Raw genomic sequence first — 22500 nt, forward strand, 5'->3', positions numbered from 1 at the left:
GGGTCAGTCATTACACAGAAATTAATGACACATACAACACAGAACAAAATTATAAATGAAGAACAAAAAGGCTGTTGCAAAGGAGCACGAGGATGTAAAGATCAACTGATAATAGATGCAGAGGTGACATACCAAGCTAAAACTAAACAAAGGTCACTACACTATGCATACATTGATTACCAAAATGCTTTTGATAGTGTACCCCACTCATGGTTACTTCAAATATTGGAAATATACAAAGTAGATCCTAAATTGATACAGTTCCTAAACATAGTTATGAAAAATTGGAAAACCACACTTAATATCCAAACAAATTCAAATAATATCACATCACAGCCAATACAGATTAAGCGTGGAATATATCAAGGAGACTCATTAAGTCCTTTCTGGTTCTGCCTTGCTCTGAACCCACTATCCAACATGCTAAATAATACAAATTATGGATACAATATTACTGGAACATACCAACACAAAATCACACATTTGCTAGACATGGATGATCTAAAACTACTGGCAGCAACAAAACAAAAACTCAACCAATTACTGAAGATAACAGAAGTATTCAGCAATGATATAAATATAGCTTTTGGAACAGACAAATGTAAGAAAAATAGCATAGTCAAGGGAAAACACACTAGACAAGATGATTACTTATGGGATAACCACAGCGACTGCATAGAAGCGATGTAAAAAACGGATGCCTATAAATATCTAGGATACAGACAAATATCAAAGAAGAACTAAAAGAAAAATATAGACAAAGACTAACAAAAATACTGAAAACAGAATTGACAGCAAGAAACAAGACAAAAGCTATAAATACTTATGCTATACCAATATTGACCTACTCATTTGGAGTAGTGAAATGGAGTAACACAGACCTAGAAGCACTCAATACACTTACACGATCACAATGCCACAAATATAGAATACATCACATACATTCAGCAACAGAAAGATTCACATTAAGCAGGAAGGAAGGAGGAAGGGGATTTATCGACATAAAAAACCTACATTATGGACAGGTAGACAATTTAAGAAAATTCTTTCTAGAACGAGCAGACACTAGCAAAATACACAAGGCAATCACTCATATAAATACATCGGCTACACCACTGCAATTTCATAACCACTTCTACAACCCTTTAGATCACATAACATCAACCAATACGAAGAAAGTAAATTGGAAAAAGAAAACACTACATGGCAAGCACCCTTATCATCTAACAGCCACACATCGATCAAGACGCATCCAACACATGGCTAAGAAAAGGCAATATATTCAGTGAGACGGAAGGATTCATGATTGCAATACAGGATCAAACGCTAAACACCAGATATTACAGCAAACATATTATCAACGATCCCAATACCACAACAGATAAATGCAGACTTTGCAAACAACAAATAGAAACAGTAGATGACATCACAAGTGGATGTCCAATACTAGCAAATACAGAATACCCCAGAAGACATGACAATGTAGCAAAAATAATACATCAACAGCTTGCCTTACAACATAAACTTATAAAACAACATGTTCCCACATACAAGTATGCACCACAAAATGTACTGGAGAACGATGAATACAAATTATACTGGAACAGAACCATTATAACAGATAAAACAACACCACATAGCAAACCTGACATCATACTCACCAATAAAAAGAAGAAATTAACACAACTAATCGAAATATCCATATCCAATACAACAAATATACAAAAGAAAACAGGAGAAAAAATTGAAAAATACATCCAACTGGCTGAGGAAGTCAAGGACATGTGGCATCAGGATAAAGTTGACATCATACCAATTATACTATCAACTACAGGAGTCATACCACACAATATCCACCAGTACATCAACGCAATACAGCTACATCCAAGTATATATAAACAACTACAGAAATCTGTGATTATTGATACATGTTCAATTACCCGAAAGTTCCTAAATGCGCTGTAACATATACCGTACAGTTAAAAGGAAGTCACGCTTGATCAAGGTCCGCGTCACATTCCATTTTTGACCAGACATAACGTCTGAGAAAGGAAAGAAATAATAATAATAATAATATAATAATAATCTTCGATTACTATTTTCATTTTCGTGCAGCGTCCAGAATGTCCTCGTCGCTTGTGATCTCTGAAATCGGCTCCTCGTTTCCGACGGATTAGGTCTGAAGAACAATCTTGCCGTGCAGAACAACATGTGCAGACTAGATATACGTCGCTGCATTCTTCACCTGTTGCATTTTCTTCAGTGGGACTTCCCGGCAAATCTTAATACTGATCAGATTGATGCTTTGCCTTACCAGCCCTACTGAATACTCAGCAGTCTTCAAATTTATATATTTCAAGAACATTTCCACTTCATCGTCTGAATGTAGTATTCAAGTGAGAGTTTCACGGCGATAAGGAGCCTTAAATGCATATATGGTGTCCTAATCCAGCCGCTTGAATTATTAAACAAAAACAAATCTATTATCTTAACACCACGTTACATCCAAAACTGGCGTGTATCGGGCTTTTGATGCAGTTTGAAGTCACATTTTTTCTGTCGACCGATTGTGATCGAAGCGGTCCATTTTGTCACTTCAGTCTGTGCAAGCAAGATTGCTCACAATGCTATGAGGAGTAGAACGCGTCATATTACGAAAATTTTCTCTAAACCTATCATTACTGCAACATAGGACAGCTGTCATAACCGGCTCGTTATGCTCGATGATGTATGCACTCAAGTTATTACGACCTCATTTGAAGTCACTCTTCTAGTCCAGTACTTCGGTTTCTATTTAAAAACAAAATCGGCTCTATTTCACATGTATTTAGTCTGTTGTTTTCCAGGTCGGCTTTTTGCGTTTCTTGTGAAGAGCACAATGTATCGTTGTATTCAAATAAAGGTCTGTATTCATGCTCACCCGCTCTTATAGTTCTTTGGTTGTTAGTGAGGCCCTATAGATACACCAAATTGCCGCTTTGTATCCAAGTATTCGGCAGTACAGTGAAATCGAGAGCAGAACGAGGGAAACGCAAATGAATTTTTTGTCTAGATAGAGAAATGTGATTAAATTTCAGATCAACAGAGACAGTTGCTTTTCAGTTCTGTCGGATGCAGCCTGCAGAAAAAGCTGTGCATATTCACTTGTAAAGCAGGCAGTTCCACCAAAACGCTGAATATAATTTAGTGATTTAGAAGAGCGAAAATCCTCTTGCTTTTCAAATTAATAACATCCTTATAGGAGTTATTCCCATTGTTTCAATATTTTTGGCTAGTCCATTACATTTCTCTCGTTCAGAGGTCTCCTGTAGGAAAGACCGAAAGTGTAGTATTATGATGCGAAGCGTCATTCGATTGTTCTGTGGCAATTTGTGAACGGTTATTTCCAATTTGTACTGCTGACAGAAGTTTTTTAAAGGAGGAAGTCACCTCGATTTGAGTCTCCTCGATTTGAGAGTATCTGCCGTGACTATATAGAACGTACACTTAATCGGGCAATATTTTACGTTAATGAATGACCACAATAGTGATTCACCAACATAGCTGCAGTTTGGATACAATACGTGGTAATACTGCAGTATGACTTGGCAGTATTGCTGATGGGGTAGGCTGTTACAGGTAGTTGCCGAGGTGTTGTCAGTGTAGTCCACCAAGGGTAAGTAGGAACTCTTGGGATAGCCGCTCCATGTCTATGTCTGAACCGATCTGTAAATGCTTTACTCTCACTCTCAGCGTTCTTCTATTGTCCTACGTCGACGGAGATGCGGTGCCAATTTACGTAATCTGAACGGCGAAGAGAATGTTATTTCGGATCAGTCTGAAATGTGTCCTTTGTGTGTAGAGGTACTCGCTTTTTTTATGTTTGCGAGAATGTGGAAGTGAACAGACGAAAGAACCATGCAGTTCATAAATATAATGCATCTACGGCCAGAGCCATGGGATGTATTAAGACATACAAAAACTGCAGTCTGAAAAACACATCTCTGCGACTCTCATATTAGATTATCTGCAGTAGTGAGCCAAAAATGTATTCTACCTAGGTCTTCTCATTTTATTTGAAGCTTCATCACTTATGTTTCCGTATAAGCTTCAGTGTTCCGTACGTCAGTCGGCAATAACGGGACCTTACAGGAGCACGTTCTGGTCCTTCAGTCCGTCCGACTGTTAAGACTCTTTCCTCTCAGGAACGCGTAGAGATATCGAAGTTTGTCACATACTAGGGTCTACGGTCCCTTGGCGGTGCGAATAATTTAAGCTTCTGATACTCGCATACTCACTCGTCAAAACCTATATAAGAATTATCTGTATTCATGTCGGGTCTGGTAGTCTAGCAGTAAAGCGCCTACTTCCGAGAGGTCGCGGGATCGAACTTAGGTCGAACCACGGCTTTTTCGGTCTGCCTTTTAACGTAACCTTTAACTCTCAACGACGTGATGAGTCGCCAGAAACAACGTGCTTCGGATTCCACGTTAAACTGTAGGTTCCCTTCCCCATTTGGATAACTGGGGTGTCGTAGGGACATGCAAGTGGTCGAACCTTCGTCCAATAGACTTGCACCAGACCACTGAGCCAAACTAAATTATTATTATTATTAACATCATCATTACTACTATTATTACTATCTGTATAAATAAGTTTGTACGGAACTCTCAAAGCGTGTGGGCTACTCGCACTTACGTGGTTTTTTTTTTTCTTTTCTTTTTTTCACTTTCCGTGCCGCATAACACTGGTCGTAATGTATCAAATTTATGAAATTGCTAGTTCTCTCATTATACTGATGAGCAACAATAAAATATTAACATAAACATTCTAGTGTCATTTCAGACTACCTTAATGAATTTCTTGAGTCGTCGTATCAAAGCGTTGCAGCCGTCTGGTATCAAGAGGTATATAGGTGAGAAGTGTTCTTTAAACATGCATATCAAACTTCTGTATGCATCACCAGTAGCCAAAAACCGAATGATGATCGCCAATCTGGTTGTGACTGTATTGGTTTTACAAGTTGTCGAACCGGCTGTTCCAGTACCATATACAAACCATATTTCGGCATTCTGATAAAATGTCTGTGACCATCGCAGTTCACGAGTTAAAAAAAAAATTCAAAACCTGTTCATAAAAATAAAAGAATTCACTAAACGTAATTTCTCTTTTCCTTGCTAAAATTATTCCTTGTGGAATGCAGAACCTAGGAGTCACAGTAATTCATTTTCGCACATTTTACGGCACGTGCAAACACTTCTGTATTGCCGCCAGCAGTTGCCAGGCGGTAGTGATTGGCATTGTTGCGTAACAGTTGGCGGCAATTCGCGTGGCTGGCATTGTTGCCTGGGAGTATTTCCGGCTTATATTGTCGCCATTACGTAATTGTTATAGCCTGTGTAAACGTACCTTTACATATGTGGTAGATAACTCTAGCAGATCATTGAAACGATCACAACTTCATTTGGCTGAGGCATGTTGTATCCCAGCAGCGTCTGTGACGAACAAAATGGCGTTTGACACAAATGGACTGCGATACTAGTATAGACTTTCTCTATCCCTGTCCACCTTATATGCTACTGTGAGATGTCATTGCTGTGCAGGAAATGCGTACATTTAATACGTGAGTAGTAGGTTCGTATATGCTCATATGTCTCAATGAATACCAATGTATTGTGTGTAAAATGTAATGCATGTTTTCGGCGTAACTGAGGTAAACACTGTACGCACATAATGCTTTACATATTCTGACAGTGGCTGTTATGTGCGCATGTCGTATCTAATGGATGCGGGTTTGTCTGTTCTAGACGGGCCTTAGGATGTGGAGAGTGCTCCAAGTACGTACTGTTGTCTTTCATTTGTTGCCTGCTGCTGTTGTTGTTGATGTTTTTGCTGTTTATGCGAACTTCCTTCTCGATGCACGATAAATTATTGTAGAGTGAGCTTCACGCTGCGAGAGCGACTAGCGCCCATCAAGTAGTTCAATGCCTGTAATTGTGCATGTGTTTATATTTAAGCAGTTCATCGGGCCTTCCTTGCATGTGTGTGTCAGGCAGAAGCGTTGGCAAGAATGTCTTTTTAGTTTCATTTGTGCATCTGGCGCAGACAAATTTTGTCCAAAACCATTAGAGTCTAGGTTAAAACCATAAGCACGTAGTATACGCCGTTACTATAATACGTAGTTTTACTTCAGATGTGATTTGTTGGTGTGCGGCTGAGCGTTTTTGTTCCTTAGTTCGCAATCGCTGCCACTTATTAGCTTACATAATCGAAGTAAGGTATCATTTTCACTTCTTTGTTGTTGTATTTATTGTTTGTGTGTGGTAACAAGGACGAAATATTTTCAGAATAAGAAACTCTAAGGAGATGTAAACGATGTTCAAATAATGGCCGAGTCAAGAGGAGCTTGCGACACTCGCAGTCGGCTTTGGCCAATGATGTAATGAATGTCTACTGTGATGTCACTTCAGAAATTTATTTATTTATTTAACCCGATCAGACCAGGACCTTCAGACTGTCTCTTACATCAGACTAGGGTTTTACACAAAGTTGAATGCATCATTGTTAACTAAGAAGTGACAATTTTAATATGACAAACAGTAATAAAATGACATTAATTAGAAATTACTTGGATGTATGTAGCTTTGGGAACTGAAAATTTGGTTGGAGAGACGGATATTAATTTTTAATGAGGTAACGAGAACGTACAGGATAGAGGAAGACGTTATTGTTACTTCAGTACATACACCATGAATTCTTAGTAGATCAATAGTTACAAAGTACTGAATGGGTGAGTTCTTTCCTGTCTTGTCAAATTATACAGCCTGCGGTAATGGATGTTGTCAGGATCGGACGTACGTACTGTTTGCATTATTCAGTTCGCTTACTGTTGCTGGTTTGTCCAAGCAAAATGTTGTACATCTGCATTAGTATTATTAACAGCGAGGTGTACAGTCAGCTGTAAGACTTAGAGAAAAAGTTCCGTCTTACTAATCGGAAAAGCCATGGGGCTCGACGTCTGTATCTGAATCCTAGGGATACGTTCAATTGTTTCTCACTCAGGGGAAATTGGTGTCCTCACATTTAAATTCCCGCAAAATTCCTTCCAGTTACTTCTTACTTTTAGTGGTTTTTTTTTTACGTGACTTATGTTGAAATTAATGTAACTGCCTGCTATAGCTTGTCATCAGTATAAATTCAGTAAGTTCCTGCGGTTCTCCATCGTGTATTTACAAATTTCGTCCTAGCACTCTCTTCCAACGAATGGTTTATTCTTAGGAATGGACTTCTTCGCTACTTATTCGGCATTTTTTCTGAAAGCAATGTTACCCGTCTTTGAGTTTTCTCTAACTTTGAATCAGTTTATTAGGAATACTGTTGTCGTTCTATATTGGTTCCAGCCTGCCTTGCCTGCGTGCCGGTGGTATCTGTTACATACAGTGTGGACACTAATAAAACCGACAAGCTGCAGCGGCAGATTCCTGACTGGAACTGGAGGAAGAAATATCGTATGAATATGTGTCCGGAAGTGCATAGTTCCCACGGTAGATCGCGCTGACGAATGGAAGTTTCTCTGACCACGCGCCGTATTATCCTTCGGTGTTGTAGGCTTTGTGATTGACGCACCATACTGTAAGCAGCAGAATGGTCCGGTATTCGTATCGGGATGGAGAAGGTCGAAAGGCAGCACTGCTATACCAAAACAAGTACCGTCACAGACGCCAACCACACATCACAACACTTCAATCCCTTCAACTTTTATAGTCCTGCCTTTCTCAGTTGCGTGTAATATTACGGTATATTAATAATTTTTATTTATGGACCGTCTGACAGCAACTGAATAAAACACAATTTTAGTGCCATATGCGTTTCGCCTTTATTTTCTACAAGGCATCATCAGTGGCAGGTTGCGTGGACAATTTCCTGCATATTACGCTCCTGTTCATAAGAAGAAGAACAACACCAGAAATGCAACAGGAGCGTAATACGCAACCTGCCACTGATGATGCCTTGCAGAAAATAAAGGCGAAACGCGTATGGCACTAAAATTGTGTTTTATTCAGTTGCTGTCAGACGGTCCATAAGTAAAAATTATTAATATACCGTAATATTTCAATCCCTCTTGGGCGTTTGTGTGAACAGACAAACGCGCAGGGAGGCTGCGGACTGTGCGTACAACAGATTTGGAGGACCGGGTTCTGCAGGATATTGAGACAAATACTACAGCAAGCTCCAAATCTGTTTACGCACTGTCCGCCGCCTCCCTGCACGTTCGTCTGTTCCCACAAACGCCCAAGAGGGTGTGAAATGTTGTGATATGTGGTTGTTGTCTGTGACTGTACCTGTTTGGTATAGTCGTGCTGCCTCTCGACCGTTTCCATTTGCGTGGCCGTACGCAAACGCCATCTCAGCTTGTTCCCAACATGTTGTTGTTGTTGTTGTTGTTGTTGTTGTTGTGGTGGTCTTCAGTCCTGAGACTGGTTTGATGCAGCTCTCCATGCTACTCTGTCCCGTACAAGCATCTTCATCTCCCAGTACCTACCGCAACCTACATCCTTCTGAACCTGCTTAGTGTATTCATCTCTTGGTCTCCTTCTACGATTTTTACCCTCCACGCTGCCCTCCAATACTAAATTGGTGATCCCTTGATGCCTCAGAACATGTCCTACCAACCGATCCCTTCTTCTAGTCAAGTTGTGCCACAAACTTCTCTTCTCCCCAAACCTATTCAGTACTTCCTCATTAGTTATGTGATCTACCCATCTAATCTTCAGCATTCTTCTGTAGCACCACTTTTCGAAAGCTTCTATTGTCTTCTTGTCCAAACTATTTATCGTCCATGTTTCACTTCCATACATGGCTACACTCCATACAAATACTTCCAAACATGACTTCCTGACACCTAAATCTATACTCGATGTTAACAAATTCCTCTTCTTCAGAAACGCTTTCCTTGCCATTGCCAGTCTACATTTTATATCCTCTCTACTTCGACCATCATCAGTTATTTTGCTCCCCAAATAGCAAAACTCCTTTACTACTTCAAGTGTCTCATTTCCTAATCTAATTCCCTCAGCATCACCCGACTTAATTCGACTACATTCCATTATCCTCGTTTTGCTTTTGTTGATGTTCATCTTATATCCTCCTTTCAAGACACTATCCATTCCGTTCAACTGCTCTTCCAAGTCCTTTGCTGTTTCTGACAGAATTACAATGTCATCAGGCGAACCTCAAAGTTTTTATTTCTTCTCCATGGATTTTAATACCTACTCAGAATTTTTCTTTTGTTTCCTTTACTGCTTGCTCAATATACAGATTGAATAACATCGGGGAGAGGCTACAACCCTGTCTCACTCCCTTCCCAACCACTGCTTCCCTTTCATGTCCCTCGACTCTTTTAACTGCTATCTGCTTTCTGTACAAATTGTAAATAGCCTGCCGCTCCCTGTATTTTACCCCTGCCACCTTCAGAATTTGAAAGAGAGTATTCCAGTTACCGTTGTCAAAAGCTTTCTTTAAGTCTACAAATGCTAGAAACGTAGGTTTGCCTTTTCTTATTCTTTCTTCTAAGATAAGTCGTAGAGTCAGTATTGCCTCACGTGTTCCAACATTTCTACGAAATCCAAAGTGATCTTCCCCGAGGTCGACTTCTACCAGTTTTTCCATTCGTCTGTAAAGAATTCGCGTTAGTATTTTACAGCTGTGACTTATTAAACTGATAGTTTGGTAATTTTCACATCTGTCAACACCTTCTTTCTTTGGGATTGGAATTATTATATTCTTCTTGAAGTCTGAGGGTATTTCGCCTGTTTCATACATCTAGCTCACCAGATGGTAGAGTTTTGTCATGACTGGCTCTCCCAAGGCCATCAGTAGTTCTAATGGAATGTTGTCTATTCCTGAGGCCTTGTTTCGACTCAGGTCTTTCAGTGCTCTGTCAAACTCTTCACGCAGTATCTTATCTCCCATTTCATCTTCATCTACATCCTCTTCCATTTCCGTAATATTGTCCTCAAGCCATCGCCCTTGTATAGACCCTCTACATACTCCTTCCACCTTTCTGCTTTCCCTTCTTTGCTTAGAACTGGGTTCCCATCTGAGCTCTTGATATTCATACAAGTGGTTCTCTTATCTCCAAAGGTCTGTTTAATTTTCCTGTAGGCAGTATCTATCTTATCCCTAGTGATACTCGCTTCTACATCCTTAAATTTGTCCTCTAGCCATCCCTGCGTAGCAGTTTTGCACTTCCTGTCGATCTCATTTTTGAGACGTTTGTATTCCTTTTTGCCTGCTTCATTTACTGCATTTTTATATTTTCTCCTTTGATCAATTAAATTCAGTATATATTCTGTTACCCAAGGATTTCTACTAGCCCTCGTCTTTTTACTTACTTGATCCTCTGCTGCCTTCACTACTTCATCCCTCAGAGCTACCCATTCTTCTTGTACTGTATTTCTTTCCCCATTCCTGTCAGTTGTTCCCTTATGCTCTCCCTGAAACTCTCTACAACCTCTGGTTTAGTCAGTTTATCCAGGTCCCATCTCCTTAAATTCCCACCTTTTGCAGTTTCTTCAGTTTTAATCTACAGATCATAACCAATAGATTGTGGTCAGAGTCCACATCTGCTCCTGGAAATGTCTTACAATTTAAAACCTAGTTCCTAAATCTCTGTCTTAGTATTATACAATCTATCTGATACCTTTTAGCATCTCCAGGATTCTTCCATGTATAGAACTTTCTTTTATGACTATTGAACCAAGTGTTAGCTATGATTAACTTATGCTCTGTGCAAAATTCTACCAGGCGGCTTCCTCTTTCATTTCTTAGCCCCAATCCATATTCACCTACTACATTTCCCTCTCTCCCTTTTCCTACTACCGAGCAGTTCTCAGTTTACTATGCAGAACTGTTTGCCATTCTGCAAGCATTAGAGCATATGCGCCGACATCGTGGCACGAAATTCATCATCTGCTCCGATTCCCAAAGTGCTCTACACGCTCTTGAACAGATGTACCCAGCAGATCGGATGGTGCAAGAGGTGCAGGACGCACTCCTGCTCTTGCAACAGCAGGGTAAGGATGTAATTTTCTGCTGGGTTCCAGGGCACATAGGGATTCCTGGCAATGAACTTGCAGATGCGGCTGCCAAGGAGGCTTGCTCCATCCCACCTCCTGCTCGCTGTTCCGTCCCCCTGCAGGCCATTACGTCTTTCGTGACTCGGAAGGTCATGCGTTGGTGGGAGGCTCAGTGGCTGGACGTGAGGGATAATAAGTTGCGAGCGGTGAAGGATTCTGTCCGACCGTGGCTCACCTCCTTCCGCCACCGACGCGCTGAGGAAGTAGCCCTTACACGGCTTCGAATAGGACATTGTCCTTTGACACATGGTTTTCTGTTACGTCGTGAGGAGCCACCACCGTGTCAGACATGTGGGACACAGCTGTCGATACGACATATTTTAACTGAGTGTGTTTTATATGCGGGTTTGAGGGACGATTTCCGTTTCCCACCAGACCTACCCTCTCTTTTAACTAATAATGAGGCGAGTGTCGCTAGAGTTTTACGTTTTTGTGTGATGTCTGGCCTTCTTCCCAAACTATTGGGATTGAAGTCTTAATGTGCTGTCCAGTGGTTTGGTCACCCATTATTTGTAAGTGGTCACTCAGCCACCGTTAATTATTTTTCCCTGTTTGTACTGCTATTTTATTTTTAGTTTTATCTCCCTGTTTTGGTGTGCTGTGTCCCATCTTGCACTTTGAACAATACCAATTCTCTCACAATTCGGCTCTGAATTGAACTTTCGGGAACGGGCGCTGATAACCTCGCTGTTGTGCGCCCTAAAACACTAATAATAATCATCTTTTCCTACTACCGAATTCCAGTCAGTCATGACTATTAAATTTTCGTCACCCTTCACTATCTGAATAATTTCTTTTATTTCACATACATTTCTTCAATTTCTTCGTCATCTGCAGAGCTAGTTGGCATATAAACTTGTACTACTGTAGTAGGCATGGGCTTTGTGTCTATCTTGGCCACAATAATGCGTTCACTATGCTGTTTGTAGTAGCTTACCCGCATTCCTATTTTCCTGTTCACTATTAAACCTACTCCTGCATTACCCGTACTTGATTTTGTGTTTATAACGCTGTAGTCACCTGAACAGAAGTCTTGTTCCTCCTGCCACCGAACTTCACTAATTCCCACTATATCTAACATTAACCTATCCATTTCCCTTTTTAAATTTTCTAACCTGCCTGCCCGATTAAGGGATCTGACATTCCACGCTCCGATCCGTAGAACGCCAGTTTTCTTTCTCCTGAGAACGACATCCTCTTGAGTAGTCCCCGCCCGGAGATCAGAATGGGGGACTATTTTACCTCCCGAATATTTTACCCAAGAGGACGTCATCATCATTTAACCATACAGTAAAGCTGCATGCCCTCGGGAAAAATTACGGCCGTAGTTTACCCTTGCTTTCAGCCGTTCACAGTACCAGCACAGCAAGGCCGTTTTGGTTAGTGTTACAAGGCCAGATCAGTCAATCATCCAGACTGTTGCCCTTGAAACTACTGAAAAGGCTGCTGCCCCTCCTCAGAAACCACACGTTTGTCTGGCCTCTCAACAGATACCCCTCCGTTGTGGTTGCACCTACAGTACGGCTATCTGTATCGCTGAGGCACGCAAGCCTCCCCACCAACGGCAAGGTCCATGGTTCATTGGGGGGGGGGGGGGGGTGTAGGGTGACCAAAATTAATTTCGGTGAAAACCGGGACACATTCACCCGGGTGCCAATGGACACCTCATTCCACATGTACCCAGGTTTCTTAATTTTAAATATTAATGTTGTTGATACATCTTGTTAACCCGATTATTATAACTAATAAGAGGATACAAAAGATTGATATAATCCAGATTATCTGTATAATTAATGACATTTAATAAACGTATACAGTAATAAAGAAATGTATTACGATGTTATAAAATTTTAAAGCCATTCAACTTTTAATCAATTAATATTAACATGAGCTTTAATATTACTGAGGACTTGTAGATGGAATTGACTGTCCTTGGAGAAAAGGGCATTTTTCACTGCCTCCAGTCTTCTTGATCATGTCTTTGTTCTTTGAGACACAGTGATAAAACTCGGCACAATCCATTTTGTAGTTGTACAGGATCTGCAGGATTGCTTCAAGAGAGTCCACCTCCATTCTGTTTCTTTCATCAGTCCAATGGATATTCATGAACGAAAATATTCTTTCCACATTGGCATTATGGGCTGGATTGCAAATAAATACCTTGCAATTATTACCAACTCAGAGTAATGCTGAAGACAGTCACAGCTTTTAAAAAAACTCACCCATTTCTCATGACATTCCAATGGTGGTTTTTTTTATCATCATTCCACTTGTGAAGACTTTCCTCAACAAAATTTGTCAGTGTGCCGAACTGATCAGAGAGAATGGAATCATCGATTTCAATCTCTTTACTCTTCAAATAAGAAACCGTCTCTTCAACACTTTCCAATTTTGGTACTCTCTTCAGTAACATCCACTCAAACACCGGCGATGAGGGTAAATATGAGGCGCTCCAGTTGCTGAGATATTCTACACAAGTGTCATAAAACTTGTTATCTTCTTCTCTAAAACTCCTTTCCGCTGCTTCTGATACTTCTGCTCTTTTAAGGACAGATTTAACATTAAAAGAAATGAACTGCTGTTCTCTCTTCTTAGTAACAGTTTCCAGAGTATTTTTCAAAACATCAATTACCTCTATTACACTTTTCGTGCTTCCCTCAATTTCCTTTATCCCTTGCTGCAAAGTGCTAAGCTGACTTCACTTAAAGGGTTACTGAAAAACTGAATCAATATTTTGGGGGCTTGGTCTTCATTTAGGGAAAAATCTTTTAACGGTTCGAACAGGCGGATTACTCTTTCAGCTGCTGGAAACAGTGATAACCAGGGAGTTTTCGAGTGACACATTACAATCATATATTTAGTTCCCACATAATCACAGAACTCCTTAAGCCTCTCTGTTTTAACAGCATATGTGTAAAAGTGTGAATATACCTTCATGACGATAGTTTCAACATCACAGCTTAAACTGTCAGCAGATGTCTGCACGCTATTGTGTAAAACATGTACAGGGCACCCAATGCCTTCAATGTTTTCATGTAATGTTGCCTTTAATTTGGTAAATACGTTGCATTTGCCTTGTCTTTTTAAACCACCTAAGTTTGTGTTGGTGTTGTCTCCACATAATGCCACACATTTATTTTTCTCAAGATCAAACATTTCGATAGTATTCATACAAAATCTTGAAATTTCGTCAGATGTTTCATTAGGTAGGGAACTCACTTTAAAAGTTCGGTCTGAATTCCTTGATTAATATCGAAAAACTGAACAACAAACGGAAATATTTTAGTGGCCTTATGATTGCTGGCATCAGTGGATATCCCGCAGAAAGAAGACTTTTTGATGTATTCAAGGCTTTCCTTTACCCTCTGGAGAGCAATAACTCCTTTCACTAAGGGTGACACTTTAGTTCTTGCTGAACTAAACTTTTTTGCAATGGAAGAATCATCAAACATAATGCTGTTATGCTTATTAGTACAATCACTAGATCTATAAGTTTGGTGATGTTTCACCGTGTGGTAGGCTAGTGTAAGCTCGGATGCTCGAACTTTCGTCTCTTCACTTGACTGATGTTACACAAAATAATTTTGCAGAGTTTTACTGCAGCTCGGAGCACTGTATCTGTTAATGTGTTCCTTTGACCTGATGTGATCAACTATGTCGGAACGTGCACAATGACTTATATTAATAAAACAGTTACATACGGAACACTCTGCTTCGTAATCAAAACGACCTTTCTTAATGAAATTCCATTCCTTGGAATAACAGTCACTGAACTTGCAGGCACGTTTCGGCATTGCGTTTCACAGTACTGCAGCAATAATACCACTAATATGAGAAAAAAACTATTGCAGTTTGTCTGACAAAACATAAACTACTACACTGTGCTGACAATGACTGTGTGAGTAAGTGGCGCGACAATCGGACGGTTTCATAGCTCTCTTACAACAATACAACTTACTACTTGTTGGCCAAAGTACCGCTCAAAGTAAATTATTGCCTGAGTGTATCAATACTGATACTGTGATTACTAGTATGGGACAATGGAGGTTTTAGACAAGTAAGCTAAAATATATTAATTTCTTGTGTTGTATTTCCTTTAATATAGCCAAATCCCAAAAATTTGAGAAAGTTTCACGAAATGTATTTAAAAACTGAATTCCGGGACTTTTGAGCGTCCGGAAACAAATTTTCGGGACACCGGAACTCAGGGATGAAAACCGGGACAATCCCGGTTTTCCGGGACGTTTGGTCACCCTGTCCCAACATGAATACCGTCTGATTCTGCTGCTTACAGTACGCCGCGTCTATCACACACGGCACGTGGTCGGAGGAACTTCCATTCGTCAGCGCCATCTACCGTGGCAACGAGTCATTTCCGGACACATGTTCATAGGACCTTTCTTCCTCCATTTCCAGTCAGAACTCCGTCGCTGCATTTTGTCGGTTTTATTAACGTTCACCCTGTGTAACTGATCTGTCAGAACTTTTTGGTAGATATCTGAGCGTGACTAGTAAATTGTGCAAGCCTTGTGAATAGTTCGCCAACTTCCATACATGCTAAGGCCTTTGGCAGTGACAGAAGATTGCAATCAGATGGATAATCACAGACTGATGTGGCAACGTCCTTTTTGGATAGTGGCTTGACGAGTCCCTGTCTTCATTCCTCAGAACAACACTCATGGTGAAGCAGTGATAGAAAATATGTTATTGTGGACCGTAGGAGGTCAAACATAAGTTACATCATTTTGACTGTGACGCTACAGTGTTCAGCGGATCGTGACGTGATACGCATGATGAATCATCGATGGTATTGCCAGTAACATGCTCAAGACGCAATTTTTCGTGGCTGCCGTCATTGATCTCCATGAAGAAATCATAAGACTTAGTTTCATTTGCGGTTCAGTTGTGTTTGTAGGTAAAATGAAGTACTGATTTAGTCCTTCGGTTTGTTCAGTCTGATCAGCTGCATCTTTTATTTTGCCTGTACCAAGACTACGCAGGTTTTCCATAGGTCAGCTGGTTTGCGTCTGTTGCCGGTTAATGTAAGAGTATAGCCATGCCTGAGCTTTACCGTTTGTGTTCCGTTTCTGCTTGTAAGCAGTATGGCCTTCAGGGATTGGGCGTAGTTTGCATGCCCTCTGTGCCGCGCCTCTGAAATTCTTGAGCTGTTTTTTTTTTTTTTTTTTTTTTTTTTTCAGTCAGTTAGCCAAGATGCGAGGTTCCTCGAATCTTTTCCGTTATTTAGGGAGGGGTATTTGTCAGTTAACGTAAGTTTGTTAGTTCTTGCGCATTTTGAATTGCATTTGTGTGTAGCTCTATTTGTCGTCTTATGTTCTATTGTTTCAAGAGAAACTATATTGTTTGTCTTTGCCATGTATCAGATTCGTAATATTGTCCCTTCTGTTTCGACAATAATTATATAATTTGCATGGTTCTCGACGCATACCTGGACTTCTTGTGTTCCCAGTGAAAAAATAAAAAAAATAAAAAATTAGCGATTAAAGGTGTCTCTTTGTCAATTACGACAGTTAATGAAGGTATAAGTTTCTATGAGAAGATACCTACAGCTAAATTAAATCTATCCGTAGCTTGTATCTTCTACTGCTCTCAAAGATTGCGAACGTGCCCTTATTGCTTGCTTTACCGTTGACATTTTATATCAGAACGCAGGAATTAACAAAATGAGAATCAAAAGCTTTTTTGTGCGAGTTTGGTAATTTATTCGCGTTCACAAGATAAGATTTTCTTATCACTGTGGTACACAGGAGTGTGTTAACACACTAACGTAGTGAAAAGCTAATCGCTAAACAGAAAAGATGTAATGTTCTCTCCATGAAATAGAGTTGTGGCTGGTGGCCGATCTGAAAATCAACCTCCTCTGCTTAGGGCCTTCTGTTGTGCGCTTTAGTTGCGGCTGACGGGACGGATTTCATATAACTGTTAACACTAGTAACTTCAGTTGAGTTAAGAGTGACTGATATTTGTTTTAATTTCTCTGTATGTGACATTGATTTTCCGCAACTTAACACAAGGAATAGAATGACATTGCTTCTACGTAAGTTGTTCGGTGTAAAGGAGAATACTTAAGTGTTCTGGCGTCGATAGCTGTCTCGGAACATTGCATTGTAAGTCCTCTCACTTAGTGTTGAACAAGTATGATTACAGCAGCAAAACGCCTGTGTGTGATTACAGGAGACTTCTCTCAAGCTCTGCGTCACGGCTTAACCGCGGTGTTCGCTCAATGCGGAAAGCGTGTTGCGGTTGCAGACGGGTTGGCCGCTTATCCAGTCGGTGTCACGTAGAGCTCTGAAGCGGAAAACCGGCGAAAAGGACATAATCTCCAGACTGTATGAAAAGAAAAACCTCATTACGTAAATAACGCATTCATGGATAAAGTAAAAAGCGGTGCAACGAGACACAACGGCAAGAGATGAAAAGCAAATGGAGAAATAGTAACTTTTGGTTGTACAGCATGATTCAAAAAGAAAGAAAATATTTCGGTTTATTACAGACAAACAATGAAAAGTAGAAAGACGTTGCGCATGTCACTGGATAGAGGATGGTTCAAAGTTTTATTTTCGCACAAACGCTATACTGTGAACTCAACATCAGCACCATGCGTCGCTAAATAAACATCGAAACGATAGTCAATTTCATTCCACATACGAGTCAGCAGGTCCCTGTTTATTGAATCGACAACTCAGTTTCTCAGCTCTTGAAGCGTGCCGCGCGGTATTAGCCGAGCGGTCTTGGGCGCTGCAGTCATGGACTGTGCGGCTGGTCCCGGCGGAGGTTCGAGTCCTCCCTCGGGCATGGGTGTATGTGTTTGTCCTTAGGATAATTTAGGTTAAGTAGTGTGTAAGCTTAGGGACTGATGACCTTAGCAGGTAAGTCCCAATAAGATTTCACACACATTTTCATTTTGAAGAGTGACTGCCATAGATGGGACAAAGACTCTTTTGAGTACCCTTACAGAAAAATTGCAAAATGTATAGTAACCTAAGAGACAAAAAGCAGTGAACAAGATATTGTTGTCTACCTCTTCCAATCCAACGTAAACGCCGCACCTCAAGGTGAAAGTGATGCTGGGCGCAGTCATCCATAAAAATGAAATAATTAGGACCTTCGTGAATTTTAGGAAACAAATTGTTTCGCAGCGTGTCGTGGTATGACATTCGTGTCACAGTTTCTTCCGCAAAAAAAAAAAAAGTCCATAAACTTTGAACGACACGAAACTCATTCGGTTTCAGTGAGTCTCTTTCATGTTCGACGACGACGCCAGGATTTTGTGACTCCCAAATTCTTACTTTATGGAGGTTTACTTGAGCCGATAGATGAAAGGTTGAATCGTCCGAAAAGATGAATCATTCGCATAAAGTGTCCTGTGTCATCACCTGGAGAACTGAACTGTAAAATTTGTACCTTCTGTTATGGTCACCATAACGCAATAGCTGCAGTATCTGCAACTTGTAGGGCTTCATATGCAGGCGTCGTTTTAGAACACACCGCACAGCTGCTTGAAGAAGTTGAAGTTCCTGGCCTGCACGCCTTACGGACTTCAGAGGACTCCGTAGGATCGCATCTCGGATACACTCGATGTTTTCATCAGACGTACGGTACGTGACCGACCAGTGCTCTTCCCTTTGCATATGCAACCAACTTCATGAATCGACGGCGGAATGCACTTTGCACGTGAACAATAGGTTGACTTCGCGCAAATTCCAAAGCCACAAAATGCTTTCTCTTGTAATGTAGTCGCTGTGTTGTTACAAACAACCAACAGCGCAACTGTGTCAAAACTTTGAACCTTCCTCTATCCAGTGACATGCGCAATTTGTTTCTATCTTATATACTTTGTGTGTAATAAACAGCTGAAATCTGTTCTTTCTTTTTGAATCACCCGGCATACTTTAATCCAAATACCTTGCGTCGCGAATCTTTTCAGTTCCTTACGTAATAACGTAAAATCGAAGTATTGTACCACAGCAAAGAAACTATCCGCACTTTCTTCCTTCAGCAGGTTCTTGATATAATTCGCAATTCAGGTATTCTATAAACTTATTCAGCTTGAGCACCTGGAATGGTGACGACCGTGGCAGCCTTGTTTAACCTCTGCAGGGTAATTTAATTTATTCATCAGTCTTTGTTTGTCGCGTGCTGTCATGTTTGTGTGGTACTTTGCGTTGGTCATGCGTAAAATATGCTGTTATTTGCAGTTGAAAAGAAAAATGTTCCAATACAACGACAGAAAGATGTAACTGTAGTTTGCTCCAAAAATCATACGCAATGCACAACGTAATCTCAAAGCCAGTAACATTGACATATACGCCGTAACCTTAAGTGTGTCTGCGAAAGCACGTGATGATCTGCATTATAATATGCTACACACAGATTACATGTTTTATCTTCGCGTTTCGTCGCGAGGTTCCAAAAACTGTCTGTGATAACCCATCTTGGTTATGTACTTATGGTAGCAGTTCAGTTATTTGCGTGATGTTGACGCTATCCTTCTGAAAAGTAGTGTTGGGAATGAGATGATTCAGAGGTAAAGCATGAACGTTCCTTTCACCACTGCTCTTTCTCGTACGTTTATGCCCGTGCGCCAATATCGGTGTATAAATAGGACTGTTGAAGTAGCATTCCAAAGAAAAATACCCAACAGCTACTTCTAATTCGTATTTCCACCTCCTACGACGCCACATTAACACCACACTGTCCTGTTCAGCCTTTGAGCGCGAATAAAAACTGAAGAACTGATGGTCAGTTTATTGGTAGAATACCTGTTTGAATGGGTTATTTCGCTAAGGCACAGACCCTTTTCGGACTCCAGCACGATCCTCGCTGCAAAAATTTAATGCGTTACACGAATGTCTAAAGGTAAAAACGAAGTGTATAACTATTACATTTCTCAACTGGAAATTAATGCACGCTGATAATAGCATTGCAGTTGAGTAAGCCTTCTTAGTCGGATAACTGTCATCTATACGTACGGCGCAGCTGCTTTGCAATTAATGAGGTTCTAACAGTACCGCATAACAGCAGACACATCTAAATAAAGTGCTCGTATTGTCGGGCGTATCGGTGTACAATGCTACAATGCTCAGAACTGAGTAAACACAGTACATCAGAATGTAGAACGACACTAGACAGTTGGCTACAAAATCTTTTTAAGCCTCGCAGCTGTGACTCAGCGAACGAAAGCTGCTGTCATATAGGTATCACTCACGTACTGTTGATGTTGCCTCGTAGGTCATACATGTGCTGAAACAAAGGTAGAATGGAATCTCAGCTATCAAAAGGTTATTTCGGATTATGTAATACAGAGCTAGATAATTCTCAATGCTATAAGGTCCGCAGCGGCGATGAATTTCTTGAAAGATTTCTTGAATCCTTCAGCTGCCATTCTCTTTATTTCCTGTACGATTGTACAATTTCGGCCTTAGGCCATTTTCATATGTCTTATATACGATTTTTTAGTTGGAGAGCACGTACTCCTAAAATAGCGTGGACACCTCCAATTATTTTATGAGCATAACATGATCTCATAGGAGGAACGACGTATGTGACATAATCTGCTACTTAAAAATCGTCCATAAAATACTTGAAAATGGCCTAAGGCCGGCATTGTACAGTAATAAATAAAGAGAATGGCAGCTGAAGGTTTCAAGAAATCTTAAAAAAGTTAGATACTTTAAGTATCAGCAGATTTGCGACAACACAAGCAGATCGTTATTTGTTAGAAATTTTAAGTGGAATCCAGGATTTTCACTTCGTCATATAAATAAAGTAAATATAGTGACGCATATAAAATTACTCACCAGTCTGAAGATTTATAGAAATACTTCAGCGATTTAACAGTCCTCTTGCACTTCGCATGCACTTCCATTCCTCCGGCCTCACAAGCAGCATTCATATAAAATAATTGGCGGGGGGGGGGGGGGGGGGGGGGGGCGCTACAGTTAAACACGGAATCCGAACTATGATACCTGTGAGCCTCTCTGAATTGCGGAAAGCATTTCTAGAGGTGAAATAATTTTATTAATGCAAAAAGAGAAGAAATAAAAGCACCCAGTGTTGTATTTCATTCCGTATCTGTCGTGTAAAACGAAATGAGTTACGTTATGGTTGGATATTAATTAGAGAGCTCGTTCTCTTAGCAAGAGTTGCCAATATTCTCTAGGTCCTGTTGTCATGACGCTGAATTCTAAAATAAATGCGAAACCACATAAATGTCATTAAAACCAAAAAGCAATAAAACCTTAATGGCATGAAGGTCGGCAGAAAACTCGGAAATCTCAGCCAGGAAAATAACATTAGAAAGACAAAGGCGGTCGTCTATTTTTATTTTAAACATCACATTGTTGCATAAGAAGAGTGAAATACTACAGTAGGCGGTATATTTTGAACTTCTAAGAGGCATACAGTAATCAATCGATACTGCGCAGAATCGATTTGAAAGCTTCCTGGTAAAGTTTGAGAATGAAACATTATATGCTCCCCCCCCCCCTCCCCGCTTCTCCCCTTACCACCTGACATTGAATTCATATTATTCCCGTGAAGTGACAACAGAATCCGGAAAAACGATCGTTCGTCTTATGTCAGTTACATGTTTGTATCGTTATTTATAGCTGATTGGCATACAACAAGTATGAAATCATAGATCTGCGAGTTAAGCTGAGATGATCCGAAGGAAAAGATAAGCGAGGTTTCCACATTTCCGCACGCCTCTTTGCATTCACCAGAGGGCACTGGCCTCTGCGTGTGATCCGCAGCCTGCTGCTGCACAGTTAGGGACAGAGAAACAAGTGCACAGTCCACGAGCTGTTACTGGCGATGCTGTCAGCGGTGAGTCGGTCTTCATTAGACCCAGCAGCTTGTGCAAGTCGTTAGGATCCCGATTAGCTCCCGTCACGGTTGCCACCTGTCGCATGTCTCTCAGTCCTGCTAACAAAGAGGGAGGCAGACCACGTGGAAGAGTCGCCATTGGAAAGCTACCCAGTGATCCCTCACTTTGCTTCAAAATATGTCAGTTCCTTGCCTTTTACATAGACAAAGGAGCCGGTCGTATGAAATACAAGAGTTCATTTAATTCTTTCATTGAAATGAAACACTATTGCCTTTATTGAATTATTGCGTTGTTCTGGTCTTCAATCCGAAGACTGGTTTTATGCAGCTCTCCACAAGCTACTCTATCCTGTGCAAACCTCTTTTTCGCTGCATAACTATTGCAACCTGCATCTGTTTGGACCTGCTTTCTGTATTCATGTCTAAATCTGCTTCTATTGTTTTTACCCCCACATTTCCGTTCATTACCAAATGACGATTCCTTGATGCCTCAGAATGTGTTCTATCAACAGATCCTTTCTTTTAATCACACTTACTT

At 40.6% G+C, this 22500-nt stretch overlaps 1 protein-coding gene across 3 annotated transcripts in view; it reads left to right on the top strand.

Annotated features, from left to right (window-relative positions):
* The window catches only part of LOC126259303 (protein spire), an 853493-nt gene that overhangs the window by 516299 nt on the left and 314694 nt on the right, over window positions 1–22500 (top strand). For 2 of the 3 annotated variants that reach the window (XM_049955972.1, XM_049955974.1), the window contains exon 6: window positions 5787–5816. The exons of the other annotated variant lie outside the window; for it this stretch is intronic. In XM_049955972.1, coding sequence (XP_049811929.1) covers window positions 5787–5816 — 30 coding nt within the window. The remainder of the gene's footprint in view (window positions 1–5786; window positions 5817–22500) is intronic. 3 annotated transcript variants of the gene reach the window in all.

The sequence above is a fragment of the Schistocerca nitens genome, chromosome 5 (genome assembly GCF_023898315.1).
Source record: "Schistocerca nitens isolate TAMUIC-IGC-003100 chromosome 5, iqSchNite1.1, whole genome shotgun sequence".
NCBI classification, from domain to species: Eukaryota; Metazoa; Arthropoda; class Insecta; order Orthoptera; family Acrididae; genus Schistocerca; species Schistocerca nitens.